This window comes from Vulpes lagopus, chromosome 3 (genome assembly GCF_018345385.1).
Source record: "Vulpes lagopus strain Blue_001 chromosome 3, ASM1834538v1, whole genome shotgun sequence".
In the NCBI taxonomy this organism is placed as follows: Eukaryota; Metazoa; Chordata; class Mammalia; order Carnivora; family Canidae; genus Vulpes; species Vulpes lagopus.
This window is the reverse complement of record NC_054826.1, coordinates 46,320,010-46,346,354: the sequence shown is the minus strand read 5'-3', so window position 1 is coordinate 46,346,354 and position 26,345 is coordinate 46,320,010. Positions and strand designations below refer to the sequence as shown.

The 26,345-nt window shown below is 39.3% G+C and overlaps 1 protein-coding gene across 1 annotated transcript in view; it reads right to left on the bottom strand.

Moving 5' to 3' along the window:
• Nucleotides 1-26,345, bottom strand: part of DOCK2 (dedicator of cytokinesis 2) — a 398,532-nt gene that overhangs the window by 231,287 nt on the left and 140,900 nt on the right. Inside the window, exon 26 of the mRNA XM_041750396.1 lies at nt 22,090-22,238. Coding sequence (XP_041606330.1) covers nt 22,090-22,238 — 149 coding nt within the window. The remainder of the gene's footprint in view (nt 1-22,089; nt 22,239-26,345) is intronic.

Below are 26,345 nucleotides of genomic sequence, written 5' to 3'. Positions count from 1 at the left end.
CTCTCTTCCGTTTGCTTGTTTTGCACTCTCTTTTATGTTCAAGTTTTTCCTTGTTCTCTGGAATGGGTGGATGATATGTTCATATATCAGGGTGGGTAACTCAAAGGCTGGTTACCAACTCTGAGCATGTGAGTTACAGTCTGTGGTTTGTGAGCTTCACCGTAGAGTGATCTAGTTGGAGAGTCTCAAATACCATATATACAAGTCTCCTTGTGCTGCTCAGATTCCACAGCCACGTAAGTATTCTCTGATCTCTTGTCTAAAGGGTTAAGCCCTGGCTGCAGTATTCCAGGAGCTGAATTAGACAAAGGTGCTAGAGGCTTCCACTTCCAGGATGAGTACTCTTAAAACTTGTTTTGAGCATGGCATCATTGACTTTGACTATGCTGTTTCCTACTCCAGCCTTCTGGTTTATCTTTATAGAATAAACCTCTAGCAATTCTGCTACATGGAGTCAGGCTGCTGCTTTTCTTTTTAAGAGTTGGTTTGTTTATTTATTTATTTATTTATTTATTTATTTATTGAGAGAGAGAGAGAGCATGTGTGTGAGAGAGAGATCATGAGCAAGGGGAAGGGATAAGGGAAAAGCAGATTCCCTGCAGAGCAGGGAGCCAGATCCCAGGACCCTGGAATCATGCCCTGAGCCAAGGGCAGATGCTCAACCACTGAGCCACCCAGGAACCCCAGGCTACTTCTTAAACACCCTTGCAACTGGTTCTCCTTGTTAAAGCTCCTCTTCTTCATCCCACCTCTAGGGGCACATGGTACTACCATTTCCTGAAACTTGGGGGGAATCTTTGCTTTAGATTGAATGAGTTCCCAGCTTTCCCCACTGCTGGCTTATGAATGACCTTGCCTGGGTCTGCCAAGTGGTTTATTCCTTTCTCATATGATATCTACTTTCCTTTAGAAAACTCCCCTTACTTTCATTTCAGTAGGTTTTCAAGAGGGCGCAAAATATGTAACTATGTTTACTGTATTATCTTTACAGGGAAATCTACACCAAATTTTCATGTTCAAATGTTTATAAGTGAGCCAATTTCATTCGAAGTATTCCAAGTTCATGTGATAATGTTGAACAACAACAACAACAAAAAGTGATTGTGTAATGCAAATGTCTTTGGTTTTGAAAATAGTTCTAGGTAACCCCTAACTTTAAAGAAAGATAAACTTCAGCATTGAGAAGGGAAGCGGTCGTGTGACCAGTAACAAGTAAAGTCATCAGAGCAAGAAAGAAAAAACAGTTCTCCTGAGCAGTGTCCAGCCAACTATTTTCTCCACTCCAGCACACAAGCAGCTTTGGTCCTTGTGTTCATGCCAAGGACAGTCCCAGCTCCTCCACCTGCTTTTTCTCTTAGTCTTTTTAGTACTAAGATGAAGATCTCAAGTTCACAATACAGAGTTAAATCCAAAGACTTTTTTTTTAACCAAAAAGAAATAATGCATTTTCTGACCATGGGAAACAATTACAATCTATGGCGGCTACTATTTTTCTCTGCTCTGTGTTTCTACGTAAGAGGTCTTTTAAACTTATTTCTTACCTCAAAGGGACCACAAACACTTACCTAGAAAGAAAATATCCTAACTTTCAAAAGATAGCAACAGTATCATATACAGCAGAGTCATTTCTTTCAATGGCTCCTTGAGGGAATGTGATTTTCTTATGAGTTCCGGGCTTAGCACTGTCTTCTTTCCTCTTGTTGGAACTAGTTTCCATTCTGAAAGGCTTGATTCTAACTGCACAACACCTCATTAGGTGAACCAAGTGACAGAGGCAGCCAGGGACACAGAGAAGTGGGAATTGGGGATCAGTAAAGTTCAGCAGGGGGCTTTGTCATTCCCCATTACCTCTCCCTTTCCTACCCGCTAGGTGACTCCCATTTCCCAGGCAGGACTTAAGCAGTGGCTTCAGTTATAAGTGTCTCTGCACCATAAATTAGCCTTCTCAAGAAGGGGAGAGTTTGAGTTGGTGGCAGAAAGATATAATAAAAAGGAAAAGAAGATACAGGTTCTCATCTGACACTGCTATTACCAAACAATCTTGAGGTCATATTATATACCAGGAACCATGCATATAGACTTGACAGCTATAATCTTACTTTTTTTCCCTAAAGATTTTATTTATTTATTTGACAGAGAGAGAGCACACAAGCAGGGAGGAGCTGCAGGCAGAGGGAGAGGGAGAAGCAGCCTCCCCACAGAGCAGGGAGACTGAGGCAGGGCTCGATCCCAGGATGCTGGCATCATGACCCGAGCTAAAAGTAGGCACTTAACCAACTGAGTAACCAACTGCCCTTACTCTTACCTTTTTAAAAACACCAATAAAGTCCCAGATGAACTTTGAAGATCAGAGAGGTTTAGTAACTTGCCGAGGCATTATCCACTCCTAAGTGGCTACACCTGAAACCAAGCTCAGTTCTGTCTAATTCAGTGCTCTTTCCAAAGCATGGTGGTGGTGAGAGGTGAGGGTTCTTTAGAGTCCAGGCTTATAACCGACACTGCCTCCATCTTTTAGGATCACAGAAATGAATAGATCCAGCAGTACTTTGTAGATGATAAATCATTCTGCACATTTGTCCAAAGTTAACAATAAGGCAAACATTTGTGTGCACAGCTGTTTATAGCATATTGTATTGTTTTTTATATCCAAATGCAGTAAGCAAGAAAAATGTCCCCAAATCTGGGATGCTATTAGATAAATGACAGCTTATCCCTACAGTGGAGTAGGAGAAGGTAGATATGCCTTGATATGGAAAGGTATCTTTAATACACTCATTAAAAAGAGACTACAGAGCACCACCATAGCCCATTTATTTATGTTTTTGAAAAATATTTTTCTATGTCCCAAAAGTCTGTAGAAACCTTAGCACCTGGGTGGCTAAGTCACTTAAACATCTGCCTTTGGCTTGGTTCGTGACCTCAGGATACTGGGATCAAGCCCCATGTGGGTCTCTCTGCTCAGTGGGGAGCCTCCTTCTCCCTCTCCCTCTGCTACTCCCCCTGCTTGTGCTTTCTTTCTGTCAAATAAATATATAAAATCTTAAAAAAAAAGGTATGGCTAACCTTTAATAATGGTACCCCTGAGCAGAGGTAAGAAGGAGAGATGTGAGGTTAAAGGGACAATTTTACTTACTGTGGCTTGTTAGAAATTTTCATAATAATTGTATATGATAATAAAGAAAATGGAACTATTTCCCAACTAGAAAAGAATGAAAGTCCGTCTACACACCCAAGGAATCACACTCACAGGGACTGAATGGAGACACAGCACAGCAGGGACCACAGTGTGTTGCAGGCAGGCCTGTGTGGAGGCAGGAGGGCCCTTCCTGTCCCTCAGACCTCCCACCTTATGCTGGGGCTGCCATGGAACCCTGATGCTCACAAACCGGAGTGATGTTGTCAGTGTTACTAAGCTGACAAAAGAGCTCTACAAAGTAACATGGGTTAACACTTTATAAAAGGCTCAACTATGAAATGTTTTATTCCATTTATCAAATGCTTTTAACTTCCATTTCCTGGAAGGTAGGGGAAAAAAATCTACTTAAAGCAACCAGGGGAAACACACACACACACACACACACACACACACACAAAACCATCACCTCCAACGACAACAAAAATTCCATTGTGCTTACAGAGAAATGCTGCTTTTATTCAGATCCCATAAGTTGTTTTGTGGGGACTTTTATTAAAATACCCTGGAATCTCCACCCTGTAACCTAGAGAGAAAAAAATTAAGCCTTCAAGGTCTGTAGGTCTAATCTCTTAGCACTGATGAATGGGGACTGGTTGGAGCCACTTATGAAGATGTTCCTCAGAGATGCTCTATTTTTGCATTTAGTTCTTCAAAATGGGAGGAGTCTATGCAATTGTATAAGGAGAAATGAGTAAAGAACACAACAAACAATTGTTGAATTCTTACTATGTGCCAGGCAATGAACTGTGTGCTTTTTATTTATAATTTCAGTATGTCTTGGGAAAACCCTGGGGACAACTATTACCCCATTTTAAGATATAAAATAAGATTAATTCTAATTATCATTATAATTCAGTATTTATTGGACACTTCATATATGTCGTTTACTATAATAATAGTGCTTTATATCCACTACGTCATTTATTTATTTTTTTTTAATTAACTTTTATTGGTGTTTAATTTACCAACATACAGAAAAACACCCAGTGCTCATCCCGTCAAGTGTCCACCTCAGTGCCCGTCACCCATTCCCCTCCAACACCCGCCCTCCTCCCCTTCCACCACCCCTAGTTCGTTTCCCCGAGTTAGGAGTCTTTATGTTCTGTCTCCCTTCCTGATATTTCCCAACATTTCTTTTCCCTTCCTTTATATACACTACGTCATTTAATTCACAGAATAATCTTACCAATATGCCACACTAGTTCTTCCTATGCTGCAAATGAGGTAATTCAAAGGTTTATGTAACTTGTCCTAAGTCATAGAATTATAACTGATGGAGGTGGATTTGAATGCATGTCTTCTTGGTTTCCAGGCTTCTGTGTTACATACACAGGTATTTTAGCAATTTTGTATTGTTTACAATATCTAAGTGTAACAAGTGAGATACATGTCCAAATGGCCCCACAGCAATGGGCTCCTTTAAGATTGCCATTGTAGAAATGGAAGTGTGTGAACTTTTTGTAATATTTCAAAAAATTAATAAAAATTGTACACTCAACTCATCTTCAGTATTGCCACATGGGCTTATTAATTGCAGTGTCAAGATTTCTTGTTTGCGTGAAGAAAAATTCCAGGTAAGCACCCTATTTAACTCTGCTGGTCAGAAAATTCAGAATGGTACCTCTATATTATTACTTTTTTTAAATGAGTAAACACATCACTTAATGTTTAATACATGCCTCTTGCTTGGAAGACCATGCATTTTAAACCAGGCATCCAATTAGAAATGAGTGAAAACTACCTTGTGGTGAAACGTTTGCTACATTTATCCAGATAGCCATTCAAAATGTGGCTTCTGTCTCTCCATGCCAGGACTCCCTCCACTACTCACCTCCTCTCTGTCCCCTCCATTGGCAACCCACCATTTGTCTTCTGTTTCCTTTGTTTCCTTTTGTTTTATCACCACACTTCATCCCTAATGCCAGGATGGCTTCAGCCACAGAGAAGTTGCCTATGGAAATTACCTTGATTCTCCCCCACTCCAAATGATTTCTTAAATATATTTCCAACTTTTTATTGATATTTGAAGTTCTATGGACAGAATGTAATTCTTTGACTTGAGGCTAGTTCTCTCCTGTTAAAATATAGCTCTGATTGAAAGCATTAAAACATTAGAGTATAAGCCTCTCTGAGTTAAGAGTTATAACATATCCATTCCTATCGACACTGTTTCACTGTTGAATAATAGATTGTGCATCATCCCTGAATTCCTTGAGGATAGGGATTAAATCTGTCTTATTATTTTAGATTCAATACCTAACACAAATATCTGACATACAATAAGTAATCATCACCTCAATTTCATTTAACCAACCAATTAATTAATTAATTAGAGACACTAATATGAAGTGTCAGCAAACTTGCAGAGATGTAAGGAGAGATTCTTAGATGAGGGGATGGAATCAGAATGGAGACTCTGGAAGCTTCTGGGCATGAACCTTCTTAACTATACTGGCAACACAGCTTGACCCCACACAAATGACTAAGGGGTTCTTGGACAGAAGAAAAGAAGAATCAAAAAATAACACAATCTTCTACCCTCCTTCCTACAGTGAAAATACCCCTAATCACACAGCCAACCTCCAGAGGAAGAACATAGACATCAGACAGCTCATTCAATGATGATTGATCTAGTTTCCTCAGCAGGATCTCCCCAAATCAAAATTCTATTGTCCTATTTATTTTTTATTTTCTATTTTTTATAAAATAGAGTTTCTCCTCCCAATTCAGGTAGTATATCTCATAAAACATCCCACTATCCTATGCCTCAGCCCAAACTCAGAGCCCACTCTCACTGACAAGTCTTCTTAGGATTCTATCACACCAGAATCTTTAGAAAAATTACCATCAACATAAGGCTTTAAAATCTTACTCTCCAACCTCTTCTCCTTTGCTGGGAAATTATGGAGAAAGTAGGCCAATCTAAAATGCAAGACAGTTGACCAGAAAAGAACAATAAATCTGAGGAATGAATGTGAATCTTCTGATCTACATGTGAAGTTACACAGACATCAGTGCTGTTCTTTCCACTTAGATTAGATATAATTAAAACCCTCTCCCAGAATCACATCTCAGAATAAGCAATAGAAGCTTTGCATCTCTCCATGGTGCTGATAAAATCACTGCCTTCTAGAATCAGGGCATTTCTCCTCATCTTAAGTCTCTCTCTCTCTCTCTCTCTCTCGAGAGAGAGAGAGAGAGAGAGAGAGAGAAATATCAGATTCAGATAAATATATATATAGTCTCTCCCCTCACTACCAGAGTATGTGTCTGCTTTATTTATTTATTTAGATTTTATTTATTTATTCATGAGACAGAGAGATAGAGAGAGAGAGAGGCAGAGACACAGGCAGAGGGAGAAGCAGACTCCATACAGGGAGCCCCACATGGGACTCATCCCCAGCCTCCAGGATCATGCCCTGGCCTGAAGGGCCACCCAGGCTGAGCCACCCAGGCTGCCCTGTGTCTGCTTTAATGTTGATAAAACATATGTAATTTATTTCACTATTCCCTAATTGTAAGGATGATTTCAATATATTTTTAAGGTTCTATCACATGTTTAACATTTACTATCACTCCTGCCCAACTCATATTGGAAAGTTTAGGTTGTGTGTTCCCTCCTCTCACACTCTCTCTGTGACCAACCTATATACTTATAATAAGTTTGGAAGAGGGAGAACTAGTCTATTTTATGACTTCTTATAAATTTTCCAGTTTGATCTATGGTTTCTGGTGGTATTTGTAGGTGAAAAGATGGCCACTTTATTTCCCAGTGCCCATAATATACTCAGGACCACCATTTATAATCCATAGCTCTGATCCTTCCCTTATCAGATATAAACAGGAAAGCTTTTCCCCTGAATGTTCAGCTCCTTTATATTCTTAGCCAGTGACAGCCCAGCCTAAGGGGTTAGTGTAACCAACTCATCTTGAACCAGATCCATGTGTTTATTCCTAGAAGTACATTAAGAGTTTCTTTCCAATCACTTTGTAGCATCTTGAATAGTATTCTGCTCCCAGTGTTCCTGGAATGGGATGAATTTAGAACCTAAACATTGAGTTGCTACTCCACCCCAAACTCCTATCCTACAAAATGAGATAGCCAGAGTAACATTCATTATCATTCAATATCTCCAGAAACATTCTTCGAGCATCCACTTTACTAGTTCATAATAATGGCTGCATTTCTGGAATAACTTGGGGACTTTCTAAATATATAAATATTAAAAAATAAATAAATAAATATATAAATATTTTCATGCCCAGGTTCTACTCCAGACTAACAACTCTAAATATCCAGGGCTAAGGTCCAGACATTGCTGTTTTTTGAAAGCTCTCCATGTAATTCTGATATGCAGTAAGAACTGACTGTCATTGGCTGACTAGATATCATGCTCTGTCCTGAAAGCTGGGGATTCAGAAACCGAGAAAGCCAGTCCCTTCTTTCAAGAAGTCATAGTCCATAGGCAGGATATGGCTAGGGAAGAACCATGCAGTAAAGAAAGGACCATAACAGTGCTAACACAAAGTGCTAAGTAAATCCAGAAAAAAAGACAAAAAAAGGGAATGTGGGAAGATGTCCTGAGGAAGGTGCTATCAGAACTAGTAGGAAAAATGTGCACCTGATATGCTCTTTGCTATAATAAGTAGGGCCTTATAATAAGAATGATTTCTCTAATAAGAGTATAGCCTACTAACACAAAATGAACACTTATATGTTATTCCAATTCCTTTCCCTTGGACTGTGTCAAGGCTTACACTGCTCACATTGAGTCTTGGATTCCTACCTGATCCCTAGAATTCTGATTGTGATATTCCCATAATTACTATGTCTTCATGAAGCAGAGTTCACCACATCTTAGCCTTGGACTGTGGGCCGCTTCTTGAGGAAGTTCAGTCCTTTGAGTCTGGTAATGTTATATTTCTTCCAGGCACTGACTCAGCCATTCTAATCATCTTTGGCCAGCTCATCCCTCCCACAGAAAATAACCAGATGGGTTTTTGCCTATGTTTGAGATGCCCTTCTCTCCCTGGTCGCCTGCCAATCTCCTCCACATTCAAAAAACCTCAGCTCAATCATCACCTTTGGGAAGCCTTTTCTCACTCAACCTCTAAACCCCCACTTCATCCCAAGTAGGGTTGGTTGTTGTACTTTTTGAGTTCTGGCAAAACCTATTCAATATTTTCTGGAACTAAGGTGCCACATCTTTCAATTTTGAGTGTCCAAAGAGTAGCACGCACTTGACACAGTGGAAGGACTAAGTACATGCAAAACATGTGAAATTAATGTGTCAAAGGATGAATGGATGGCTGGGATAAATGGATGGAAGGACAAATAGATGGATGAATGATATTGCCTAAATTTATATTATATCTAATCAATTCAGATGATAATGCAAAATAAGAGATATTCTATGTTATCTATTCTCAAAAAGCAAAGAGACTAGTTATTTTCTTTCTTTTTCTCACATGTACTGTCTTTCTTTTCTTCTTTCACTTTTTACCCCGTAACCAAGGGGATGTGGTATTGTAACTTGTCTTCCAGAGTAAGTTTCAAGTAGATAATAATTAGTCTTCTGGGGGTATTTTGGAAGATTATGACTACTCCTCTCCAACCTTCCCTGATTGTGTCATTCTTTGCCCCTAGATATGAAAGCATTTCCTCTGCTCCCTAAAGACTCGCTGTATTCACTTTTCACAGAGGTTGCTTTCAGACCCCGCTTATCAGATTTGTAGTGCCTCTGCATGAGTTTCTTTGAGGCATATCTGCCCTTTATTACCTACCCACAGCCACAGTGACACTTGTCAAGCCAGAGGAAGACATAAACAATACCAGCCTTGCCTTCATTTTTACATTGCCAATCCTTCACAAAAATGTATAGGATAAATTATAATGTCTAACAAAATCAACTACCTCTTTTATCCCCCCAGAATACACCTCTAAATTATGCAGAGTTTTAAAAAATTCACTATTTCACAAACATTATCAGAAACAAAAATGACATAATATACCCATAAGTCCAGCCCTGCAACATATCTAGCTTATTATTCTATGATGCCTTCAAGTCTTTGTGCATGCAAAATCTCTATGCAGTATGCAGACAATTTGTGTTCTGCTTTTTCCAGTTAACATGACATAGCATTTTTATTATCATACTTCTTGGCCAAAGGAAAGGCTCTGTTTTTACTTATCCTCTGAGGTGGTGTAAGGGAAAGGTTTAGATTTAGCAGATTGACTTCTGGCCCTGCTACTAACTTGCTAGGTAGCCTAACTCTATTCATTTCAACTCCTGTAAGCCTTGGTTTGCTTATCAGTAACATGGGCGTGGTAACAGCCTACTCACAGAATTGTGGTAAAAACTGACTTCTGTATATAAGGTGCTTGACAGTGTTTGGCTTAAAGTAGGCATTCATGAATGTGTGACTCACAGGTAACAGTAATGTCTTTAAAACATGGATCTATCATGAATTAGAATATAAAGTACTCATGAATAATTAAGATAAAACACAAGATTGAATTCAAGTAAATTCTACCTTTGGGTTCCACCCCAGAATACAGAGTTTACGTTCACTCACTTGAAGTTAGAGATACTTAAGTAGAAAAGCTTGAAAATAACTGAAATTTATCACCAGTCTTTCACAGATATATTTGAGTGACCTGCCTTAGATCACAACATGTTAGAACTAGGGCTAGAAATAGAAATCCTATGTTCTCAAAAGCTTTGAAAGGCTTTGATACCAAATATCACCTTTCCTGCCACCACTGCCTCAACCAATAAAGCACAAAAAGCAGATATCATTAATTAATCAAAACTTTTTGAGAGATTGCAGTGTGGCAAAATGAAAAAAAAAAACATATGTTGGGTATCAATATGGCAGTGATGACAAAATATTATGGAAAGGTAAACTCAGGCTCAGAGAGGCCATGTAACTTCCCCAAGAACACACATCTAGCTACTGGTGAATTTGAGAGTCTGAATCCACATCTGTATGTCCCAGTAATCTTTCAACTAGAATTTAAGTCAGTCAAAATCAATAGATATTTTTGACTGCCCAGTCTGTGCCAGGTGCTATGTTAGGATATGTCAGTGAACAAGACAGATGCAGTCCTCCCATGCATTAGGCTTATTGTCTAGATGAGAAAACAGACTGCTTAAAGGCAAGCAAAGTGTGGTGAGTGTCCGGTAAGGTAAAGTACCTACAATGTTTATAAAATATTCATGCAATGAAAACATGTAAATGTGAGCCTCTATTCTCTGTCCCAGAATTCAATTACACTATAGATTAAACATGCTTACACATGCTGGCCTGGGAATTTGACCACCATTATTTTTCTGCATTATTTCTGTGGGAAAATGCAAGCTGAATTCTAAACTGATTCAGGAACACAGCAATGCTCAAAGTTGAGAGCACAATCATACTCCAAGTTGGTACCTGCTCTTTTTTATATGATGTCTTAATGCAATAACAGCAGATTTACCTTTCTCATTAGCTTCTGCTGAGTACAAAAAATAAAATTAGCATCAGCATATATTTCTAGAAAGTAGAGCAATTGAGATGGGAGGATCAATCAAACCACAAAGATTAATTATTGAGTATCTGCTTAGAATTCGGCACTGTGCCCAGAAAGTGTAGAAATACAGAAAAAATATAAGACTGGATCAGCCCAATCCTTAGAGTCTGTAAACCAGATATCAGATATATGCATAAGAGTAATTCCAGTAAATGGTAGGCTATGTCAAAATTTCAAGAGACTGGGGTGAACACATGACTAAGGAACAGCTAGGTGGATCAGAGATCAAGGAGGTTGACCCTGGCTTCAAAAGACAGCTGTAATTTGGATATTTGGGATGAATTCATCATGGCAGTGGGAGGAGTGTTCATTATGGAGAAAGGCATAAGACAAGGTGGGCTCTGAAATAATGAATAAACCATTGAGGCCAATGTTGAAGAGTATTGGAGAATAAGGTCTTGGAGGTAGTTCTGACTGAAAGAACATTTTGTCTTAATCACTTTGGCATCCTCAATGCCTAGAATGGTGCTTGACAAAGAGTGGGTGCTCAGTTAATGTTCAGTGAGCTGTGAAATAGAAAGACAATGCATTCATTAAAAAGAAAAATAACAAGAAAATGCTAGTCTTCTTTCAACATAAACCAGACAAGCATAACACGATAAGAACAAATGTAAAACTGCACATAATTAAGTGCTAAATTCTATAGTAAAGCCAAAAGTTGTCAGAATGCAGCAGAGAAAGTGACTAAAACAGGGCAAAAAAAGGATCTGTGATTATTTCTTAATGGAAGAGGAAATTGGGTTGGGCCTATTAGGAAAGGCAAGGCTTGGGTCTCAGAAGTTCACAGTTCAGATGCTCATAGGGCAAGACAGATAACAGAAACATGAGAAACCAGTCATCTAGTAGCACAACAGGAAGTGGTGGTGTGGCCTTTATTAAATAATTTGGCAAGCCAAACAAAATACATCTGTGAACTAGATTCAAGCTGAGAACCACCAACTGGACAACTAGACAACCAAAACGAAGGAAAAAAGTGCATTCCAGATGGAGGAAACAGGCAAAGGCCAAGAGGAAGGAATATGATGGCCTGGGGGAAGAGCCAAAGCCTGGTTTTACTATAATGCAGAATATTAGCTGAAAATAGTGGGAAATGTAGTTGGAGAGAAAACCTAAGTTGAATTTGGATTCCAGATAAAACAAAAGGTGATAGATGGAGAGTCAAAGATGACTGCAGCACACTGTTTTGCTTGGAGAAACTGATAAAATTAAACATTTTATTTTCTAATCTGGGCTGCTAAATCAATTGTGTTTTCTTTTATAAATTTATTTTTTATTGGTGTTCAATTTGCCAACATATAGAATAACACCCAGTGCTCATCCCGTCAAGTGCCCACCTCAGTGCCCGTCACCCAGTCACCCTCACCCCCTGCCCACCTCCCCTTCCACCACCCCTAGTTCGTTTCCCAGAGTTAGGAGTCTTTCATGTTCTGTCTCCCTTTCTGATATTTTCCACTCAATTGTGTTTATCGCTAAGATGAATGTTATGTTGCCTGAAATCTCCCTGAGAAAATGTCCATTCTAGAACTCTTCAATTGTTTTCAGAAAACTTTCTTTGTTCAGTTGCTAGCTGCTGCCCCCAGATTGTATACGACAGTTGGGCACTATAGACAGATCTTTGGATCACAAGCATCTTCAAACACAAAGCACTTCCTTCCTCACTTAACACATTTCACTTAAGGATTTACATTTACACCAGTTGAACAAATCAAAGTTATGGTTCCCTCAGTAACTGTAACCTGGACCAAACATAGCTATATTTTTCTGCGTGGAGTAGGCTTTTAACTCATGCCTCCCAACTGTGAAGACATTATGCAAGAAATGCTTTCTGGAAAGCAAGTGGCTGGCCCAGTGAAGGTTTAGTGTAAATGGCTGTTCTTTTCAACTTATGCTTTTATGCAAAGGTTCCCTGCAGACAGAAATCTTCCAGAGCCCTTCCACAGCCTTTGGTGGTGAACAGAAAGATAACTTCTCCACTCCTGCAAGCTGTCATGCTTGCTCATTCATGGGTTGGAGCCCAGCTTTGTTATTCCAGTCATTTGCTGTCATTGAAAGGCACTACAAGGAACAGAGACTATATGAAAGAGTAAGGTGACTAAGGCACTTTTCCCAAGGGGCAAAATTCAAGGGACATCAAAAAACTCAGAATAGAGACAAATCAAATTTAATGCCATATTTAAAAAAATAGAAGTTAATTAAAAAAAACTCATGATGAACAAAATATCAAAATGTTTATTTTTTTAAATATTGCATGATATATTACTTTTCTTGATTACTGAATATTTGGTGCCTTCTTACACTCTGCTGCCATGCCAGGCAAGAGCCTCACTTGCCTTTCCCTTGTCCTAACTCTGAGAGGCAGTCCATGTGGGTGAAGCGCAGAGGACAGATAGAGCAAATGAGGAGAGGCCATCGTGGATTTGGCTGTAGGCAAACTCCTTTAAATTTTGGTCATGGCAGATAAAAGAATATTGAAGTATTGAGAAATTCTTCTCAAGAAGTATTTCTAGTTGGTATTGATGGAACGGAATGTGTTGGATTATTAATTTTATTGGAGAGAGTTCTAGTCAACCATCAACAAAAAGCTGTCTTCTAATTTTCCAGGTGGATTCTCTGAGAATAAATGACACAGGGACCATCTGGTAAGTTATACCAAACCATTCACTTTTCAAGGCTGCCAAGTAAAGATCAAATGACATTCAAGCCCCCACATGTTGGCCTAGGAGTTATGGCATGAACAGGGCTGTCAAATAGCCCAAATGAAATGCCATAGCTTACAAGGTCCTTGAGACCAAGGCAGAATTTTAGGCTTTTCCACATTCCCAGTCCCTTGGCTAGTCCTGGGTTAGTGCATGCTAACATTGGTTTAGTCAATTGTTCATTCCATGGGAGATTATATTTGTCTCCTGACAGGGTAGGGCAGTTAATAGGGTGGAATTCTCTAGTAAGGCCAGTCATTTGTCGCAGATTTTGTTACTATCTCTGGTAAAACAGAGAAAACCCCTTATCTATCAGCATCCCTTCACATTGGACTAAGTATGCTTCTGGGAACTGCTCATCCTCAAAATGCATTATTTGTAAGTAAGCAATCACTCCTTAAATACTTCAAAGATAAACTTTTAACTTTTTTGTAATAGTGTTAGCTTTATGGACAAGTTGCAAAAATAATAAAGTTCCTATGTATCCTTCATCTAGCTTCCCTTAATGTTAAAATTTTAATGTCAATATAACCAGAGCACAATTACCGAACCAGAAAATTCACATTGGTACAGTCCTGTTAACTGATCTACAGACTTTACTCTAATTTTGCCATTATTCCTTCTAATGTCCATTTTTCAGTTCTTGGTCCAATTCAGGATCCCATGTTGAATGTAAGTGTCATGTTTCTTAAGGTCCCTCCAATCCGTGGCAGTGCTTCATCTTTCAAGGTCTGAACTTCTCAAGAATACTAGTCTATTCTTGCTTAGAACATCCATTAGAGCTTGGTGAATGATTTCTCATTATTAGATTGAGGTTGTGCATTTTTGGCAAGATTCCCCACATAAGTGGTGTTGTCTTTTTCAGTGCATCTTATCAGGAGGCATACGATGCTGATATGTATCCTTCCTGGTGATGCTCCTCTCATCACTTGGTTAAGGGGGTGGCTGTCAGTTTCCTCTACTGTAAAGTTACTATCTTTCCTTGCATTATTAAAAAAATGGATATTTTGGGAAATAATTTGAGATAATGCAAATATCCTGTTTCTCATCACACTTTTGCCCATCACTTTTGGTCCCTGCTGATGGTTCTTCCTTCTGATAATGATGACTGTAGTGTTTACCTCATCAGAAATGAACTTTAACCATCTCTAAACACTAAGGCCTAAAGACCAAAACCTAACGAGATGAAAGATAGCAGTATCCTGCCAAATGTGCCTTTCTCACAGGTGTGAGATTAGATACCCAGTTTAGGTGCAGCAAGTCTATAGCAGCTGACTCATCATCCCCACCCCTCACCCATGTAGGAATCTGGGCTCTTTCTCACTGGCCTAAGTAAACACTCAACACTACTAGAGAAAAAATCATTATCAGTGCATAAGAATTGCCATGGGAAATGGAACACATTTCTATATCTCTGCTCTAGGTTGAGTGTTTAGTTTGTCTTAAAACTGTTGCATCCATGAAGCATCCTCTCTTTGACCATGAGAATTTGTAGACAGCAAATCCAGGGCTACCAGGGAAAAGAGAAGTGCACTAGCAGCTCCCCTGTGCTTTGGGATTTTTATTGTTTTTGACAACTCTGTTGAGTCCCAAGCAGTGATGTACCAGTATGTGTTTATCAACTGTCTCTCTAGGAAGACAAAAACAGAGGCCTGGATATACAGTGTTTGCCCATTCTGTAATATGAGGAATCCCTTCATGATTGACATCACTGAAACAGAGCTGGGAAGAGCTGGACAGCAGCAGAAGAGCAGTAAGTAGTATTTCTATCATAGACACAACAGATGTAAATGACCTCAAACACACAGATAAGAATAAAGTTTAGTAAGATAATTAGGAAGTGATGTGTTTTGAGTATCTATTTATTATGTTTGATTTTAATATAGCTTATTTAATTATGGATATTTATATAAATTTTTAATAATGGTAGTTATTTAACAAATAACTCACAAGATTCCTAAAAACTTAACACTTGGTTCTCATGAGCTAGTGTCAACCAGCTCCAGCACAGTAACCCCATACAGTAGTTATGAGTGAAGTTCTGGAACACCTCAAAGGATCCCCTGAGAAGGCAAGATGACACTTTTCTCCAGGAACCCATATGAGATTCAGATGCCCTTCAGGGAATGGCATTGCTCCAGCAGCAGCATCTGCAGCTTCTTGGCAAGCCTCCTGTGGAGCCTGTGAGGGCTCCAAAGCATCTGGCTGCCACCAGGCCTGGCTCAAGGGCTATTTTCAGTGTTAATGGGGTGCAGAGTCCTCTCTTGGCCCTTTATTGTTCTTAAAAAGAACTATAGGCCTGGCACAATTGGAAGGAGCACAGGAGGGAAGGGGAATAGAGAGGCAAGAAAAAAGTTCCAAGTGCTGCATATGGATTATATGCACAGATACAGTGCTGTGTGTTTTCACAGATGTTCTTGTTTACTGTAATCCAGACATATCTGGAGAAATAGCATCCCCATTTTACAGAAAGAGTACATGACTTCTCAAGGTTCCTAAGCTAATAAGAAGCAGAACAAGATGTATCCCCAGCTCTGTTCATTACTGTACCCCCAGCAGAGAGAATATTGCAAGTGATAGCAGCTCTTAGAAGTATTTGTGGGATGGATACATGAATGTTGCCTGACTTCAAAGCCTGTGCTCTTACCTCTACCAGGGAAATGAAGCTGGATAAAGTGTTCCTAAATGGTAAAGTGTACACACAAAGAGGCACAAGGCAATGTGAATGAGAGGTTGCTGAGTTGAGAGTGATATGGGGGATTACCTCCAGGCTCTGACTTTCACCAATTTTCCAACCTTGTTAGTAGTGCCACCTGGTCTCTTTCTGAGGCTAGGCTTCCTCACTGGTAAAATGAAGAGAGTAAAATTTACCTTCCCATGTGGTTGCCAGAAACAAACAATTGTGATGCATGAGAAAATATTTTGCAGGCGAAAGTGTGCTGGGGAAGAAGTGTATCATATGTCACTGTCCATGACATTATTATGATACCCTAATTGACCTAGAAAGGGCACATTTAACACCATGGAAGCAGAAGAAGAAAAAGGAGTGAAAAGAGAATGGCCTTGAATAGAAGAAGGTAGAGGATTCCCATCTATTTCAGATTTAATTTGGGGCTTAATTGGCTGTTTGGAATGCACCACTGACAAAAGAATTTTTGCAAGCCTTGTCTCCCTACTTTTTGTTTGAAATATGAGGGAGCATACAGGTTAGAAGAAAACCCTGCTGCTTCTGCATGGTGGTATTGATTCCTGGGAATTAAATGGTAATTCAAAAAGGCAGCAGCAGCCTCCCTTTAACCCTGCATCAAGCAGGCTGCCTGGGATTATCAGAGAGCCCAGAACTAGAGTAGCCATGGAGGGTATGCTTCAGAAGAAGACATCCAACTACAGAGTTGCTGGTCTGCTTCTTTGCACATGGTAGGTCAGGGTCAGTGCTGGACCAAGAATGCCCTCTAGTCTAGACTGCTCCCTGTTTCTACCACAGTCCCTTCTCCATCCAACCAAACCCTAATAGAGCTGCCTATGCTACCTCTCTTTTGTGTCAATGTCTGATCCCTTTATAGGAGGGGCGTGAGTGTGAGTGTGCATGTGTGTATGTATACACTTGTTAAATCACACATGCATATTCAACACATTAGACAAATCACCCATAGCAGGTGGGGGAGATAGGAGAATGGAAAAAAGAGATGGAGATAAAAGGTAAGAAACACACACACACAAACAAAAAAGGGAGCACCTTGCACATACCAATGATTATAATGTGTCATAAACTGAGGGCAATTAACTCAACCCCTACACCTGACATCCAAGGAATAGAAAAAGAGAAAAGAGAAAACCCTCCTAGCACTCAGAGCGGAAGACTGAGGGGGAAATCAAACTCCACCACTAATTTGGGCAAGTCATATTCATTCACGTATTCACTCCTACAACAGATAGCTTTGTGAGCCAGTCACTGTGAGGGAGGTGGGCAGAGAAGGGTACAGCTGCTATGGTTGGTCTCTGTCCTCATAGCAGTCCCAGTCCCAAAGGCAAAGAAGTCCACAGAAGAGGACAACATAGATGCCATGACAGAGCAGGCAAAAGCTGCTCCTAGGACCACAAGAGAGGAGCTAGGGAAGAAGGTTATTGAATGAATTTTAGTGCAGCAGGAGGATGGAGAGCCAAGGTGAAATTGGCAAGAAGCGAGGCTGAATGTGTGAGCTCTACAAAGCCAGGGGTGCAAGAGCTTACTCTCTGAGCTTCTGAGCTCAAAGCCGGGCAGGGGACACACAGGAAAGTGCAACACCAAGTAATTAGTGCTATAATATCAGTCTAAAGACACAGTTGTGAAGACACAGAGAAGGAAGTCCTTGATTCTGTGTGGGGGTTTACAGGGGAGAATATGAGTGCATAGAATTGAGAAGATTTTAGAAAGGAATTATTGTCTGAGTTGAACCAAAATGGCTTTTAGGATTTTACTTGCATAGAAAGAACGGGAATTGAGGACATTCCAGGCAAGAGAAAAATGCATGAATAAAAGCCCCTACCACCATTAAGCTGATGAATAAAAATATCAGAAATCGCAAACTGTTCACGCCTAATAGTGTGCTTTGGTTAACCGCTCCACCAGATTTAGTCAATGTGCTCACAGGGTTAAAAAAAAAAAAAAAAAAAGCTGATTCTGGCATTCTCTACTTCTGTAAGGCAGGTATAACCAGCACCATCTCCTGTTCAGACTTAGGAGTCATCTTTACATACTTTATGATTGCTAAGCAGGGTACAAAATGATGACTCTTCTTTCTGCTCGAGGAATGAAACATAAAAACGAAAATGTTTCTAAGAGATGGGGGAAAAAAACCACTCCCCCTGGGTTTGGCGCAAAATTAAATCTTATGAGTTACTCAGCAGCCAGCAAGGCACAGAATGAAGCCAGTGTGAAACAGCCTTTCAAAGTAAGTGGAGTTGACAACTAACCTTGCTTGGGAAGGGGGAGATAGGAGTTAATAGAGGGAGAAGTCAAGCCTTTCATCCTTCACCTGAGCCTGTCCCTTTCATATGCCAAGTGCAACTCTTTGCAAGCTGGCAGAGAGAATTTAACCCTAGTATTAAAAAAATATCAACACCCAGGATAAAGCAGACATCATCCCCTGAGTCATAAGCCACCCAGGGTTACAATGAATATGGTACTAACAGGAAAACAGAGCTTCCGCATGCCACACCTGCTGTGCTGGGCTGTAATTAACAAACATTGACAATCAATTGAAGATAAGCATCCTTTCCCATCACCCAACACAAAATGTGCCCCAAAAGAAAGCTTGGCATACTGTCCTATAATTTCTAGATTTCTACATGTGATTCTATTTCTAAGCAATGGCTCCTGCAGGTAGATAAAACCTATACTTGGGCTGGGGAGACAGGCTGTTCTGTGGTGCCAATAAGGTACAGTAAAAGGAGATGGTTATGCTGAGAAGCAGAGAAGATCCAAAAACCAGAAGAAAAATCCAGGACATTTTTCCTGGGAGGCTTTTTTTATTTTTCCTCCAAATTTCCAATTTTGAAAAATTGGTACCTGTAGAAACCAAATAGCATGCCTGATAGTCCAAATTTTCAAAGTCAGATCTTTGTACAGACCATGTCCCCACTAACTGCATGACAATGAACTTTTGAGTACAGATGAATGTGCTTGAAGATTTTGCCATTTTATGGTTTATTAAATGCCATATTGGAAGAGGCTAGGTTTTATAGACTGGAAAGGGTTTTTTAATTAAGAAGGTAAAGGACTGAGGATGAGTCCAACCAGTCTTCCATTTCCAGTGAATACTGAAGATAAAAAAAAAAAAAAAGTAGGTCACATTAGAGTGATGGTCGTTAAAGTGTAGTCGTTGGCTGTGGCATTCACATCACCTGGGGACTCAGAAAAATAAATTGATCAGGTCCCATCCTCCAAACATAACAATCAGAAACCTGTTTTAGCAGCTCTTCCAGGACACAGTGATCCCAGCTCAAGTTTAAGGCTTTCTGCACTAGAATTGTGGTCCTCCGCCCAGGCTGCTTATTATCCCCACCTGGTAAAGTTGTTATTGTGAGGCCCCCACCAATCCCAGATCAATTAAATTAGAATAGCTGGGACTAGAGCCTTGACATGGCTACTTTAAAAAACTCCTCAGGCTATTTAAATGTGCAGCCAGAGTGGAGAGCTGCTATATACCAGAATAAGAGAAATTTAGATGATATACTTGGAGACTTCTGAATGTCAGTTGGGTTCAAAGTAATAATGGCTACTGAATGAGTCTCCTTCATGGAAGAAAAGCCTTTGAGAAGAAGAAGAGAGATTCCCAATTTATGAGCTGAAGAGATTGGCTGTGAAGCTTACCAAGAGCATCAGAATCTTATACTAAACCCAATGGTAATAATAGTATTTAATAAGTCATCCAACAAAGACAGTTGTTCACCCTAGGAAAGAGGTAGGCTAGGCCCCACAGTCAGAAGTCACTATAAAAGCAATGTACCCAGAGGCAGTAAAGAGTGACACCACACCTCCCACACACCTCAAGTCCAAATGCCACAATCCTCCAAGGGGAGCTCAGAGTCTCCCACTCACGTCTCAGCTTTGAAGCCCCCAGTACCCAGGGTATGTGAGACAGCAGGCTCTTTTCACCAGTGTCTGACGTTACCCAGAATGCAAAATGATGACAATCCATCAGAGCAGAACTCTCAGAGTCCTGGGATCGAGTCCTACATTGCGCTCCCTGCATGGAGCCTGCTTCTCCCTCTGTTTGTGTCTCTCATGAATGAATAAATTTTAAAAAATCTTAAAAAAAAACTTTCTGTAAAAAAAAAAAAAATTTTTTTTTTGTAAAGATCAAATAGCAAAATTGGAACCAGTTCAACAGCTGGTTGGTGAATACAGTTAGGAAAACACTCCCATCATCATGATAACATCACAGAATGAATCTTGATTATCTAAGTTTTGGAGTATTATTCTCCATCTCGCCTAAGAAAAAGGAGGAGGAAGAAAAATGAGAGGGAAGCGACCATGCTCTTGTGTCTCCAATACCCATGATAATGCAAACTTCGGAGTCTGACTGACCTGGGTTTGAATTTTGACTTAGTCATTTATTTGCTGACTGGCCTTGAATGGTAAATCTATGAATTTCAGGTTTTTCATCTTTAAAATGGGAATAATAATCCTTAGCACCAATCATGGTGAGCCGAATGAAAACACAGATCGCATAGCACAGTGCCTACAAAATAGTGAATGAAGTAGCAGCTGTGATCATTAATTATTCACCCTTGAACACCCAGCTTCAGTTCCTTTTAGAAGACTTCCTTGACAAAAATGCTTATACCTACACTCACACACAGAGACACAAACACACATATACACACACTCAAAGTCTTTGTAGCTCCAGCATATTTTGTATGCATCCAGATTTTAGTCATTATATTACGTTGCAATTGCTTATTTATATTATCTGTATAGATTTTCTTAAGGAAAGAGACCAGGCTTGTGTGTCCTCAATGCCTGGCACATAGCTGGTGTATCATATACATGAATGAATGAATGAATGAATGAAGCTACTGCATTTACCTAGTAATGAGATAAGAAGCTGAATTAGGATGGCAAAAATGGAAAGGACATAACACATAAGGAAGTTGATAAAAATTGTTGACTATAGGATACAAGCAGTAAAGGAATAAAATGCTCTGCAGTGTTTTCTAATGATAGCAAATGATAGATATAGTTCATCCCAGAAAGCCCTTCTTTGAGCATTTTCTCGAGAGGTGGAGGAGTGGGGGAGAATGCTTATACAAATACATGCAAAATACTTGGTTGTTTAAGTCTATCCAGTCCTCTGAAACCAGCCATCTAGGAAAAGAGAGCTCTTGGACGTTATACTCAAAGAAAAGGTGAGGTTGCCAAATGAACCTGAGTTAAATCAGGAACCCTTACCTTTCTCCTCCAAATCTAAGAATTCTACATCTTTCCTGTTATCACCAGTTTATCTCCCTTCCTCTCTTCTGCAGACTCTGCCCTTTAGAAGCCCTCTACTCATTCCCCTGAAACTTTCCTTTCAATATCATCCCTGCCGAATCTCTGAATATCTACCAAATATACATTGGCTTCACTGCCATAGCCACCTCCCTACCACCATCCCACTTGCCACTCTGTCTCTAGAGTCTAGGCCTGAGCAATCTGCTCAGCCAGAAAGAGCCTTAACCATTTTCATCATTGTAGGATATAACTAAAGAAACAAAACCAAAGTAAATCAGCTAAGAAAACAAATAAGAGGCTTTTCTTGACTGTGTAGACATAGGAAACTCTCCATCCTGTCTCTGCAAACAAGGGTTTTAGTAAATGGGCAAGTCATCTAAAAAGTCTGCAATATGTCCATACCTACACTCTGAGAAATCCTGTCCAACAAGAAATGTGGTGACATGATGCTACCTGCTTAACTCCGATCCCCAAGCCATCTTTCCCAGCCATGAGGGTTAGTCACTGGAAATATAAGTTCACTGAGCAAGCATTGCATTGACTTTTATCTTTAGACTTCAACTGCTATTCATCAGCATCAATATTTCAGACCTTAATCAGCACAGTGCTAGTCTGAGTCCAGGACATCTACATCATCATGAGGACTCACCGCATCCTGACAGCTGAGGACCTCCAAAATGCTGTTGAGTAGTTCGACACAGTACTTCTTCTCCTGGACCTGGTGTTGCATCTCATCTTTTTGCTCCAGCAGCTCCTTCAGTTCTTTGGTGATGACAGGAAGCAGAATATCCCGGCATTCTGGAAAGAAGGCAGTTCAGAGGCATTTGAGCATCCTCATTCTGTAGTTCCTTTTCTTCCTTCCTTCCTTCCTTCCTTCCTTCCTTCCTTCCTTCCTTCCTTCCTTCCTTCTTTCCTGTCTTCCTTGCTTCCTTTGTTTCTTTCTTTCTAGATAATTTTTCATTAAATAAATAATTCATAAATATGTACTCCTTGTAAAAAAATTAAATATTAGGGTTCCCTGGGTGGCGCAGCGGTTTGGCGCCTGCCTTTGGCCCAGGGCGTGATCCTGGAGATCCGGGATCGAATCCCACGTCGGGCTCCCGGTGCATGGAGCCTGCTTCTCCCTCTGCCTTGTCTCTGCCTCTCTCTCTCTCTCTCTCTCACTGTGTGCCTATCATAAAAATAAATAAAAAGTTAAAAAAAAAATTAAATATTAAAGGTTAGGTTAAGATTTCCTTAGAACATCATTCACAATTCTAGTCTTTCTCCCAACACTCACTCCCCAGAGGAAACTAGTTCTTTTTTTCTATACATATGTGTGTAAAAGAATTGTATATGTATGTACATATATGTATATAATTACATATATATATATACACACACATGTGTGTAAAAGAATTGTATATGTATGTACATATATATAATTATATATATAATGTATATATGAATATAAAATGTATATATACATACAAAAAAAGCACAAAATATGTAGTATTTCATTTTGGCCTCCATTTAGGTAAGTTATATCATATTGTGATGATAAACTTTCAAGATCTTTTTATAGTTTCACATATGTATCAGTAAAAGATACACTGTCATTTTGTTTTTGTGTCCTTTTTATAAAAGGGGATTATGCTGCATGTTTTGTTTTGTATCTTGATTTTTCTTCACTCAACAATTGGAACACTCACCTTCTTGGAGCACTTTCTATGTTATTACACATAGGGATCAATTTAATTATTTGTAGCTGTTGTATAATATTCTCTATTATGGACATATTTGTTTATTTAGTCATACCCCTAATGATGGACATTTTTCACTGGCACAAACAGTACATAAGTGAACAATCTTTCAGTTGCATCCTGTGCACAGTGATTTTCATTTTAAATAAATTAAAATGTTTGCAAGGAAGGGTATCTGTCTTAGCATTGCTGTCTCAGGAAATTTCTGAAAAGTGCTGAAGTCCTGTACAGCTTTTTTCTGTATTTTTCTTGAAAATGGTGAAACTTCCAAGGACCAAAAATAATTCCCCCAAATTTTCAAGCTATCTCCATCCATCCATTCAGCTTCTAGAGCTGAGATATAAATCCTATATACCAAAATTTCATTTTAATTCAATACAACAAACAGGTATTGAACATCTTTAATGAGGAAGACACTGTATTTCCAGAACTATAGCAGTAAGATAAGGTTCTCACCCATTAGATACTTACAGTCTGACAGAGATGATTAGCAGCAAAAACAAGGAGTAATGGCAGAACATAGAATAAGATAAAGATGGGATGAAAGAGAGAACATCTCTTGTCTTGTCAGCCCAACATCTACACCTTCTCTAGCCATAGCACCCTGGTTTCACTCTTGAGAAGCCACTCTGCTATGGCATATAATGCTAGGGATACTCTCACAAGGCTGCCTGCCCTTCTCTGGACAAGGCCTGGACATCTGATCCTAATTAGGATGACCCCCTGAAATCTGAATCTTGAGGGAACTTTAATAACAATTGCTGACAGTGCTAACATACTGAATGCTTACAGTATGCCAGGCACTGTTTTAAGTGTCTTACATGGGTTACCTCAGTCAGTCTTTCCAGTGATTTTGGAAAGTAGATACCACTATTTCCCCATTTCACTGATGAGGAAACAGAAGGACGTGGCCAAGTGTACACAGCTAGTATGTGATGGATTCAGTCTGACTACAGAGCCTGCACTCTTTATCAGAATGCTCGTCGATGAAGAATAGAATCTTTCTTAGAGCTCAGCTGTCTGCAGGGAGTGCCCTGAAGAGGCTGCCCATGGTTGCCTGCTGGTTCTTATCCCACTGGTATTCTGGGTCTCTCTTCTCTGATGATTGGTTCCCCAGCTTTTCATCTGATTCTATGAACTACTCCCTATCTTCCAAATACATTAGTCTCACTTAAATTTAGCAGAGCAGGTTACTGTGGCTCACAACTAAAGAATCCCAACTGGTAGAATCATAAAATGTCATGAGGGCTTCCAATGGGAGAAATGATCTCTGGTTAGAAGATTCATGTAGGACTTTATAGTCTCTGATAGAATTGTGTCCCTTCTCTCTGAGCACCAATCTCAGTTTGTAATTAAATTCTAGTTAGTATAAATAGTTAATGTCTATTTATCCAACCAAAGTGCAAGTTCCATGAGAGCCAGACTAAATCTCAAGTACCTAACATAATAACTGAATCATAGTAGTGACTTAGTAAATCTTGGTCGAATAAATGGAAGAGAAATTATTTGAGATGGTCATTGATGAATAAATGACACTAACATAGGAAGAGTGAGGATTCAGAGTACATAGATCTGGGTAAACAGAATAGTCTCTTGGAAGTAGAATAATGGAAGATAATATTTGAAAGGAAAGTTCTTCAACGCAGTGGGAGGTGAAGGTTATAGTTCCATGGAAACAAAATTATAGGCAACCAAAATTTTGATTTGGCTTTGCTTAAAATTATAGGTGAAATCATAGGTCACGGGTTTAATAATACTTAACTTGGACTCAAGAAATTGTTCACCTGAGGACTTTAAAGAGTAAAACGTTCTGTGTGAACCATTATCCTTTTTTTAGAGAGATAAGGGAAAAAACAGGATAATATTTCCATACCAGTTACCATAACATTTAAGTTAAATCTATACCTGGTCCATATCTTATCACCATAAGGTTGAATTTTTGTCCAGATCTATTTATTAAAAGGGATAAGGGACAGATAAAAATAAAATAAAATTTAAAAAAAGGGATAAGGAAAGTTAATGCAATGTTCATTCAGAATTTTGTTTGAAAAGTTATCTTCTAAAGGATGTTGACATGTAACTTGAGAAACTTTTGTTAGAGAAAATGACATGTGTTAGCAAGCTCAATGTTGAAAAACTAAATGAGTTCATTTGAAGTTGTAAACTCTTTGCCATTAGATGAATGGCTTCCGCAACTTGCTGAAACTTAACTTCCCAACTCTGCCTTCACTGATGTCACAAATAAAACCAACCAGAAGCTAAGAATTGTGCATTCTCTTCCTAAGTTAGATAAGGATTCTAAAGTCTTCCTCCTTCAGAAATTAATTCTGCAATAAAATTAAAAATCTAATAAAGGAAATTTAAAACACAACAAAAAATCTTGTTCTTCCACAGGTCTCTGGGCAAAAGGGAGTCACCAAAAGATGTGTTTTAAAGAGATTTGTGTTACTGCAGCATATAGAGTAGCTGGAGGAAGAAAAGGACAAAGGGCAGAGACCAGTGAATATGTCACCTGCAGTAGTACAGGTGATGACAAATGAGAATATAAGTGCTGGGTTCTACCCCTCTAGATTCCTAGCCTCTGATGTAACATTTTTGTCTGTTTTTGAAGCTAAAGATTTAATAGGACCATAAAGGAAGATGGTAAGAAATAGCCTAAGAACAGTCAACTGTCTTGAGTTTAAAGCATAAGAAGACAATACCGCCCATTGCAGCAACAGAGCCAACAGAAATAAGAGGCAGACATAAGTAGACAAGAAAAAACCTGGTGCCTTTATCTCTGGGCAGTGACAACTTGTGAGGAGTGTTCATACAACAGAGCTGTGTAGTAACAAAGATCAAGTTTTTCCTTAAAGGTTCATTCTGTTGGTGCTCTAGTTGAGATACCTCAGGTAGATCCCATTATAAAGATGTGAATCCAAGGGAAAAGGCCACTTAGGAGATTTTAGATGTTAATGAAGATCTTCTTGGGAAGTTACCAGACTTTAAATTCTACTTCAAATAGAGCTAAAATAGCAGATTCTCATAGAGACATCTGGTTTTGAGCTCTCCATCCCTACAAGTATTTAAGTAGTAGGTAGTTGCCTATGATGAGAAGGTATTCAAAGAGTTAGATGAAAGGGTGAACTAATAGTTGTTAAGTCCCCATCCAAAAGTCTAGGAT